This window comes from Planococcus citri, chromosome 5 (genome assembly GCF_950023065.1).
Source record: "Planococcus citri chromosome 5, ihPlaCitr1.1, whole genome shotgun sequence".
Taxonomy (NCBI): Eukaryota; Metazoa; Arthropoda; class Insecta; order Hemiptera; family Pseudococcidae; genus Planococcus; species Planococcus citri.
This window is the reverse complement of record NC_088681.1, coordinates 24,295,619-24,306,073: the sequence shown is the minus strand read 5'-3', so window position 1 is coordinate 24,306,073 and position 10,455 is coordinate 24,295,619. Positions and strand designations below refer to the sequence as shown.

The window sequence follows — 10,455 nt, the reverse complement described above, 5'->3', positions numbered from 1 at the left end:
ATTTTATGCATTAATTGACTAGTAGAAATGAATACAATAATTAATAATACTAATACTACCTAGAATTAGGCGGCATAATGCAATAATTGGCAGGAAAAAAAACCTGAAAACTGAAACCAAAAACCCAATACCAAATAAAAGTAGCAAAAAACTGTAACCAAAAACCAAAAAACCAAATAAAGGTAGCAAACAACTGAAACCAAAAACCAAAAAACCAATTATCAAAAGGTGAAAATTGAAACCAAACCAAAAACCAAAAATCAATTTTCAATCAGTTTCAACCCCTGACCACCAGCACCAGCACCAGCACTGAATTTAATTTTTGATACTGACAAATTTTGAAATTTTATTTATGTAGATGTACTTAGTTTCAGTAGTTTTTTTTTTTTTAAATTGCAATCTAGACCCATGGCCCATGGCCCATGAAGGCCGTGCCGCCGTGGATCAATAATAATGTTCGTATGTTTTCCTATGAACAATTTAAAAGTAATTTTAAATTTTTTTAAAATCGTTTTCTTTATCCTTTTCCACTGATTTTGCCTTCTTCCTATACCTTCAAAGTTCAAGCTCAAGCTGCTGAACAATTCAGCCTTATAACTTTTTCTAATAAAAATGCACTTCGTAGATTCATGAACAATAATTAGTTACAAAAAAACACGATGTATATAATTTTAAATTTTATCATAAAAGAAAATAATATAAATATGGCACAATAAAAAATATTTAAATTATATTATTTTATATACAAAATAAGTGATCTAAAGTACTTGAAATAGTTGAAATACATACACGTACCTAGGTACCTATTCTAATTTTTAATTTTCTTATCCATTAAAAATAAATTCAATTCATACCAATGAGACTAATAAATAAGATATACAATGCATGAATAAATATAAAATTATAGGTACCTAATTTAACTTTATTAACGAATGACGTTGAGTTAAAATTTCCAGTAAACGAATCAATTCAATTGAGATCAATATTAATTTTCTGATGGTTGTACGATGGCCAAAACCTTTTTAGCAATGTCAGATTCATCTGAATTTGGTTTCTCAAAAATTTTTGCGATACGTTCCGCATCAGGGATTTTCTCGGTGATTTCGGTGATTTTGGCTTTTTCAATGCCCTCTGATGGCATTGTCATATAATCGTCGCCACAATTTGTAACTTCTGGAATTGATTTTTTCGAAGTTTCAGCTTCTCCGTAATTTTGATGCGACTCGTGATTAGGTTCTGGATTATTTTGATTAGAATCATCATCACTAGATGGCTGAATGTACTCAGATTCGGTCAACTCATTATCTTTGTCGTCTTCGTCGTCAGTTCCATCCCATTCATCATCAGTAATTCCATCGGGCATAATGGAATTATTTTGAAATGCATCAGAATCAGTTTCGTCATCGTTGTTGGTTTTATCGGATTTGGAATTGGAATCAGATTCGGTATTGGAATTAGATTCGGAATGCGAATGGTTTTGCTTTATACGCTCAACTTCCATTACAATTTCATATGGACGACTGTCTTCATTGGACTTTCTTTCATCATTCGAGCTGCCTGATGTTTCATCGTGTTGAGTTTCTTCTTCGGTGATTTTATCACTAGTAATTTCAACTTGATCAGTCGTAGAAGGGGAATAAGTAGATGGGTCACTTTGTTCGATGTTTTGATCACTGATTTCGTTACTTTTAAGTGTCTCCGAATCACTGGGTGATTGGCTGGGTTGATTTTGAATGGAAACTTGTTCACCTAAGACATTAAAAGCATTCATAGGTTGGAATGGAAATATTCCGCTGTGCCATAAAAGCTCTGGATTCATGTCGTTGTTTTGAAATGCTCCGGAAAAAAGTTCATCTTTTTCAAATTTTTCGTTCCAGCGAAGCGGGTACTTTGCGACTTTGTCATTAATTCGGCGAAACATGGGATCATCATTTAACAAGAAATTCACTGGTTCGTCTAATTTCACGCCAGATTTTATGGTATTATCTTCTGAAATTTGTAAATGTCCGTTTTCATTAGTTAAAGTTTTTACAATGTATTTTCCATCGGAATCTTTATAAACTTCAAAAGCTTGAACACGAGGAAGATTGGCGTTCTGTTCTGTATTAGGATGAGTATTTACATCATTCGAGTCAGTTTCTGGTTTTTTATCTTCCTTCAAAGTGGGATATCGTTCAAAAATCGGCTTATTTGTTTCGCCATTACCGAAAATCAAATTATTTACATAATTATACAAATGTTTTACCGAATCTGTAGCTTTCCTAAACCATTTAGCAATATCGAGATTCACAAAATCGGTCTGCAAGTAACCCGGGTAATATTCCATAGGGTACATAAGTGCCATATCATCTTGAATGAAGATGGGTACCGATGATGAAAATGAAACGCAAGCAAATATACAAATCGCAATTGTAAATGGCCGCTTCATCTTGTCAGATGAAATAGGTAACTAAAACTTGCTTAATGCGGGTATTTAAACCCAAAACCAAACTCGCGAAAAAAATTGAGTATAAAGAACTAGTTGTTGATTCTGTCTTATGAAAAATACATTTAGTTTCTTTCGCTGAAAAAACGAGCAGATATTTAGATAATTGAAGAACTGAATTAATTTTCCAATATCAGATTTCTTGAAAAATGTAATAACTTGATAATGATCTACGATAACCTTTTGTAGCAAAACGTAGTACCTATTTTTTTTTATCGTTTATTGATCAAAAGATTCAAGTAAGTAGGTACATACTTGCTTGGAGCTTACATCATCTCATGTAAACTTCTCGTATGATCAAATTGTTGAGATTATAAAATAGGTATCCATATCAACATAAATAATATAGGTAGTTTATAAATTATCTTCATATATTCATTTAGGTACCCCATCGTTCTTATTTGAGCAGAAATTGAAAAAGTCGAGAAGTTTAAGAATAACTTTCATGCCTATTTTACATGTTTAGACGTTTCTTCACAGTCATTATGATGCAGTGACGTTGAATCATGAATGCAAAAGCCAAAAACAAAAAAAAAACAAAAAAAAAAGCTTCAAACATTACGATACTAGAATTAGACATTGGTTTCTTTAATTAGTTTTGAAACAAGAAAAACAACGTAGATAAGAAACCTAAGCTTGATAATTTCTCATTTCAGTTCTTATTACAAAAGTTATCTCAGGCTCAAGATTTCATTTCTATTTTCTATGAATAGATACCTTACCTACTCGAATCGATTCTGATCTGATAAAAAGTGTTTAGAAAATTGAAATGATTAAAGGATGGGCTATACTGAATTTAAGGGTATACTTATAACTTAAATATACTTTAGCTTGGTTTATACTGAATTTAATGTCCATTAACCTAAAATTTGCCTTTGTTTAACTTCTAGGGTCAAGTTTAAGTTTACGGTTAAATTCAGTATAGCCCCTCCTTCAAGCAATGCGTTGCTAGGGCAAGTGAAGGAATTCACAAAATTTGAAAAAATGAAGCTGTGGGCTGATGGCAGAATAAAATACATCCATCCATACATACATATAGGAAAAAGAGGATTAAGTTAGAACAAAAAATTTATCATCTAAACGAAACCTATCCTGCATCCATGTTTACAATTTACGCTGCATTCTTTTCATTTTTATAAAATCTCATAAATTAAAATTGAATTGAATTTCAAAATTAAAACATTTAAATTTTTAAATTATTTTTTTAAAAAATCAAAAAAAAATGCAAAATATGCAAAAAACCATAAGAAAAGAAATTCGACAACACCGCAAACCGTGACCTTGAACGATATCACATTCCATAGTTTCAAAAACAATAACAACAGTACACGTGCATGCAGCTTTCATAGTTCGGTTCAAATTTTGAAAGAAATTCCATTTTCTTGTAAAAATTAGCTGAAATGTAGCGTTTAATTTACGCAATGTCGATGGTTAAGGATAATCGTTATCTTGTAGAGTCTAAATTCATAAAAACCGATGTCACTGCCATTGAAATCATCAAGAATTACATACTCGCAGGTAACACATTTTATGCTATTCTTGAGTCTTGACCTAGTAGCTTACTTTTATTCATCTATGCAATTTGCCTCAGGTATTGGAAATATCATACAGGTATTCGATATCTCAACTCTGCGATGCTGTTACAGTCAAAAAGTAATCAACGATCATCGAGTTCATGGAATCCGTTTACATCGTGGAACCGATAAAATAGCATTTTTTGGAAACCGAGTTGTAGTAATAGGCAGTATTAATTTGACGGATAAACCAAACATATCTATCGATGTAGAATGGGTTGTTGGCGATTGGGTGTGGGATTTATGTTGGACGAAGAATCGAGGCGAAGTTCTAGTTTTAACAGCTAACAACGTATTGACTTTATGGAATTGGGAAAATCAACAAAGTATCAAGACTTCGATATGTCAAAGCAAATGTTTACTGTAAGTTCATCATTCGTATTATTTCTTTTGTAAAACGAATGGTAAAATTCTAATTACCGTTATCTTTTTTCTCAGATATTGCGGACTAATACTGGGAGACGATTGGGAAAACTGTATGATAATTTGTGGTACGATGTTCGAAAGTATTATTATATGGGCTCCATCATTGAATGAAAATGGTACCTGTAAAATAATTCATAAGCTAACCGGGCACCAAGTACATAGTCGCACCTTGAAATTACCATACGTTTCAAACTGAACACTTTTCTAATCAATGTTTCCACTTTTAGGGTGCCATATTTTCAGTATTTTACAACGAGAAATCAAACCGTATTAGTTCCACTTCTGATGACAGATCGGTTAAAGTATGGCAAGTGAAATTTACCAGTTCCAGTGATAAAATCGTTGACAAATGGAAAAATGCAAAAATTACCTTATCTCACACCATTTTCGGCCATTTATCCAGAGTCTGGAAATCTTACATTTTGAACGATGCTCGCCTTGTAACAGCAGGTGAAGTAAGTTGACATTTTTTCACTCGATAATATACCTAAATTCTGTGATAATATGGATTCGTTTAATACAGGATAGTCAATTGAGGATTTGGAATGAGCATGGTTCAGCTTTGTATCATTGGGAAACTCATCAAGGTGCTTCTATACGATGTCTGTGCGTGGACGAGTCCAGTAATTTGATCGTTACCGGAAGTAAAGATGGTGGAATATCTTTATGGCCTTTATCGGCGAATTACTCTCAACAGAATCTTCACTGTACTGAAATCAAATTCAAGGATTCTTTTATTACCGTATGCATGCAGGATGTGCCACGTCGTTTAATTCTAACTCGATCGAAAAAGCTATTAACGGTTATTAATAAAGGAATGGTGTTGATACATCATGACGGCAAATGGGATTGCTTAGTTACTGATATAAGATTCGCTAGCTATTGTTTGTTTGACATTTCGAACGATAGAGACTGTATTAGTATGGCCTCTATTTGCGGGACTGTGGTATTACTCAAAGGTATTGATATAGTTTTGTTTAAATTTTTGAGGTTACTTTTCGTTTCATAATGAATAATCCTATTTTTTGTGTAGAATTTCCGGAAACTGGCGACATTCGAGTGATTTTCGATGGAAAGATTTGCGCTGGTAGGATATATTCGTTACATTGGTTATCGAAGGAGTCATTTATAACGTGTTCGGAAGAAGGACGATTGGAAATTTGGTGCATAGATTTTGGTAAAAACGCCACACAGAAACAATAGCTCCGATAAAAAGTAGCCCCATCTTCATTTAAAGCATCGTTGCAGGTACAAAGTCGGTCACAAAACTCCACGAATTCATTTTACCTCCTTGTAAAGAACGTTGGCTCACATCAGCGGTTTCTTGTGACGAGTGTTACGTCATGGGCGACAGAGATGGAAGTGTTCATTGTTATTCAAAGACTCAAACAGATCAGGTACTTCACGTGTTCTCTATTAGCACGTGTTTAATGTTTCATTAGTGAAATCCTTATTCATCTCACGTTTCAGTCTTCGCCTCTTCAATCATTCCGCAAAATTCATGGAAGACTGGGTGTCAGCTTTATATATTTTAATCCCGATGGCGAACTGTGTTCTATCGGCAGAGATGGCTTCATACGTTACTGGAATGTGGTGGGAAAAAGCATCGAACACGTGGCCTCTGATAAATTACCTGTAAAGTGGCCTACTCGTGTAATCCATTCGGAAGATTTCGGATTATTAGTTTTAGGGTTCAATGAGGTAAGTATTTTCACCCCGATACTCTGGATGGATTTTCAGCATTTATAATTCGGTCTTTTTATAGGTTTATTTTGAGATTTGGAATATCACCGAACGTAAGCAGCTTATGATGTATAAATGCGGAGGTGGTCATCGTCCTTGGGATTTTAGTATCGATGATTTTCTACGATTCGTGTACATCAAAGAGAAAATTATATACAATGTGGTTATACCTTTAGATCAACTCGTTAAACCATCCTGTCTGGTAAATATTGATTTAGATGTAAAAATAGTCAATTTATCTGCGTTTATTTACTATTGATCATTTTGTAGGAAGGATTTCATATCCGAGAAGTAGATTGCGTTCGTTATCTGGATAAAGATTTAATTATATCTGGCAGTGAAGATACGACGATGCGATTGTCGTACCTGAGAAATACCACATTTACTCCAATTTCTATAATTCGAAGTCATTTATCCAGTGTGAGAACAATATCATTTATGAAATATGATAATTTCCACATCGTTGTTTCTGGTGGAGGCCGAGCTCAATTAAAAATTTGGAAAATTTACAAAAATCATAAAGGTAACTTGGTTCGTGTTTCCCTTCCAAATCTCTCGATTATTTACCATATCTTGACTGGTATTCTATTTTACAGGAATAGTCAAATATAACGAGTTAGCTTCGCATATGCTACGATCCGGTAGCAAGAGTCGTAAACCGTGGAGAAACATGATCTACACTTTTGAATTGGAACCTCGTCATATGGATTCCAAAATACGTCGTGTCGATGACGATAATCTCGTTATATATACCGCTGGATCTGATGCATTTTGGAGGTAAAAAATATCTCACTCGTATGATTCATTCCTACCATAGGTATGTCTTTCTAATTTTTGTATACGTTTTATAGAATTTTCTCGTTTTCGTTAACGTCAAAAGTTCTCAAACTGGAAAAAGAAGTGGATTACTCGAGTCACTGTATTTTGAAAATAATCTACCTCGAGTGGTCCGGAGCTCATATCGTCTTAACAATGAGTACCGACGGTAAAGTCTCATTTTGGGACGCCGATACGTATAATATGTTACATCAATCGACTATTCATCAAAATGGTATCAATTGCTGCGATTACAAGCTGCTGGAAAACCATAATTTAATTTTGACCACCGGAGGAGACGATACCGGTGTTGTTTTTACCTTATTTCAAAAATCAAAATCCGGAATATCTGTGATAGATCAATGTAGAAATGAGATCACTCACGAAGCTCAAGTATCAGGTTCGTACTTTTGTAGTATTGATTATTGTAAGGTACGAGTAATTCATGATGTATAAATTTTGCGACGAAACTATTCCTCATAGTTGATGAGAATCGCTAGAAAGTATCTGATTATTTTAGTTTCAACGTAATTATTAAGCTACGTGAATATTTTTTTAAAATGATGTATAACTTCGCGGTGAAACTTTCAAAGTTCATGATTCTCGCTAGAAAGTATCTGATTATTTCAATTTTAACGTAACTAAGCTAGGTACTCGAATATTTTTCAAAATGATGTATAACTTATGCGGCGAAACTTTTCAAGTTCATGATTCTCGCTAGAAAGTATCTGATTATTTCAATTTTGACGTATGCAATTAAGCTACTTGAATATTTTTTAAAATGATGCATAACTTATGCGGCGAAACTTTTTGAGTTCATGATTCTCGCTAGAAAGTATCTGACTTTGAATATGACGTAATTTCATTTCAAATTCGAAATGATGATAAATATTGCGGTGAAACAGGTGTCGCTTTTGTGACCACTCTGTTTATGACTATATCGCTAGAAAGTACCTGAAAACAAAAAAATGATTTTGAAATTAATCTAACAAGGGAACCTCTTGAGGTGTCGCACTCCGATTTGAACGGGACTACGATTTTTGGAAAGAGCATAGTCTAAAACCCCCGAAACCAAATTTTCAGCCGCCCAAGTTCATTTTTCGATTTTTGGCGAATTTTTGAAAATTCAAAATTGACTGTTTTTGGCGATTTATGCTTTTTTTTAAAAGTACGTACTTGATCAGTGAAAATTGTCAAAATAAGTCCCAAAACTAATATTAATTATCCAAATCCAAATTTTACCATTCCCAGCCATTCTGGAGCCTCCAGCGCAATTTTTCAATTTCTCCAGAATTTTGAATTTGCTCCAGAAGGCTTGAATATGAAGTTGGGCAGCTAAAAATCGAGTTGTATATTACACTCGACCTGTTTAACGAGTTTATCCACATTTGAACCGATTTTGAGAGTGACACCTCAAAAGTTTCTCGTTTGAGTGGAAATTTTTGAAATTCACGCGAATCGCTGTATTTTGTCCAAAACTAACCCCCCAAATCCAAATTTCACAATTTTCAGCCATTCTGGAGCCTCCAGCGCGATTTTCCAATTTCTCCAGAATTTTGAATTTGCTCCAGAAGGCGTGAATATGCAGTTGGGCTGCTAAAAATCGAGTTGTGTATTATACTCGACCTGTTTAACGAGTTTATCTACATTTGAGCCGATTTTGGGAGTGACACCTCAAGAGTGGTTTTTTGACCAGCTTTTTTCAAAATTGAAAAATCCAAAAAATCAAAAGTTTTCCGTTTGTGAGGAAATTTTTGAAATTTGCACGAATCGCTGTATTTTATTTGTAACTAACCCCCCAAATCCAAATGTCACAATTTCCAGCTATTCTGGAGCCTCCAGCGCGATTTTCAATTTCTTCAGAATTTTGAATTTGCTTCAGAAGGCGTGAATATGAAGTTGGGCAGCTAAAAATCGAGTTGTATATCACACTCGACCTGTTTAACGAGTTTATCCACATTTGAGCCGATTTTGAGAGTTACACCTCAAGAGTGGTTTTTTGAGGTGTCACTCTCGCTCCAAAACGGCTGGAAATGGTAGAATTTGCGCTCCGGGGGTTAGTTCTTGGAGAAATACAGCGAATCGCGTGAATTTCAAAAATTTCCTCATAGAAGGGTATCTTTTGATTTTTTTGATTTTTCAATTTTGAAAAATAAAGCTAATCAAAAACCCACTCTTGAGGTGTCACTCCAAAATCGGCTCAAATGTGGATAAACTCGTTAAACAGGTCGAGTGTAGTATACAACTCGATTTTTAGCTGCCCAACTTCATATTCACTTTTTCTGGAGCAAATTCAAAATTCTGGAGAAATTGAAAAATCGCGCTGGAGGCTCCAGAATGGCTGGAAATGGTAAAATTTGGATTTGGGTAATCAATATTAGTTTTGAGACTGATTTTAACCATTTTTACTGACCTAATACGTACTTTAAAAAAAAAAAAAACATAAATGGCGAAAAACAGTCAATTTTGAATTTTCAAAAATTCGTCAAAAATGAACTTGGGCAGCTAAAAATTTGGTTTTGGGGGATTTAGACTATACTCTTTCCAAAAATCGCGGTCCCGTTCAAATCATAGTGTGACAGCTCAAGAGGTTCCCTTGTAAGGGTCAGTTTGAAATGAAAATGTGATATTAATTTTTTTTTCATTTTTGAATACGTTTCATAGGACTTGGGATTGTGAATGATCACGTAGTCACTTCAGGTGGTGATCAAAAAGTGGTACTATGGAGATGGTGTATTAAGAATGACCGAATCAGTATGGAGTTGATCGCAGTTTATCATTCTTTGATTGCTGACATTCATGGACTTGATATTAATTGTATTGCTGAGTAAGTTGATCACTATTGACCATTTTCCTTTAAATTAGCTACTTCTTTGAAAATAATACCTATTTACTTTTTCAAAAAATAGAAATCAGTTGGAAGTTTGCGTTTATGGAGCTGGAATGGAAATTGTTAAAATGAGTTTACCAGAAAAAAGCAAATAATTAAATTCAAAATTCGCTGCTCAAAATTTCTAAGACTGATGTATATCGTTTAAGTTACCTGGTTGAATGATTAGTCAGAAAATATGAAAGATTTCGAAGATTTTTAAAGATTCTTTTACTTTTTAGGAAATAACTCCTCTTTTTTTGTCTCCCAAAAAAAGCTAGCGTTTATTTTTTGAAATGAAAGAATCGGTTTTTCTTGATAAATCTGGCTAAAGTCCGTTATATTGTTGATTTTTACGTGCTTTTTTTATTGCGCCATATTTTTTTACTTTTTTTTATGGAGAATTTATTTTTAAATGTGATATTTATCGTAATTTAACGTCATTTTCAATTGTTTCTTATTGTTTTTTTTTATATTACCTGATAATTCATTATTAACGTGAATTTATTCGTTTTTTAATACATTTTATAACATTAATTTTC

At 33.6% G+C, this 10,455-nt stretch overlaps 1 protein-coding gene across 1 annotated transcript; it reads left to right on the top strand.

Annotated features, from left to right (window-relative positions):
* The first annotated feature begins 3,737 nt into the window (after window positions 1-3,737).
* On the top strand, window positions 3,738-10,450 carry LOC135846253 (tRNA (34-2'-O)-methyltransferase regulator WDR6). The gene is made up of 14 exons (XM_065365240.1): window positions 3,738-4,003; window positions 4,077-4,422; window positions 4,498-4,639; window positions 4,713-4,940; window positions 5,009-5,444; window positions 5,519-5,662; window positions 5,734-5,882; window positions 5,956-6,186; window positions 6,251-6,430; window positions 6,499-6,751; window positions 6,825-7,005; window positions 7,080-7,444; window positions 9,709-9,871; window positions 9,954-10,450. Exons 1-14 carry the CDS (start codon window positions 3,907-3,909, stop codon window positions 10,027-10,029), a joined length of 2,991 nt encoding a protein of 996 aa, XP_065221312.1. The 5' UTR covers window positions 3,738-3,906; the 3' UTR covers window positions 10,030-10,450.
* The last annotated feature ends 5 nt before the right edge of the window (window positions 10,451-10,455 follow it).

Excerpts from the sequence above, each read along its gene's own strand:
- LOC135846253 (XM_065365240.1), top strand. The coding sequence starts at position 3,907 with ATGTCGATGGTTAAGGATAATCGTTATCTTGTAGAGTCTAAATTCATA. Across the intron at positions 4,423-4,497 it reads TGTCAAAGCAAATGTTTACT|ATATTGCGGACTAATACTGG; the intron begins GTAAGTTCATCA and ends CTTTTTTCTCAG. Across the intron at positions 5,883-5,955 it reads CAAAGACTCAAACAGATCAG|TCTTCGCCTCTTCAATCATT; the intron begins GTACTTCACGTG and ends CTCACGTTTCAG.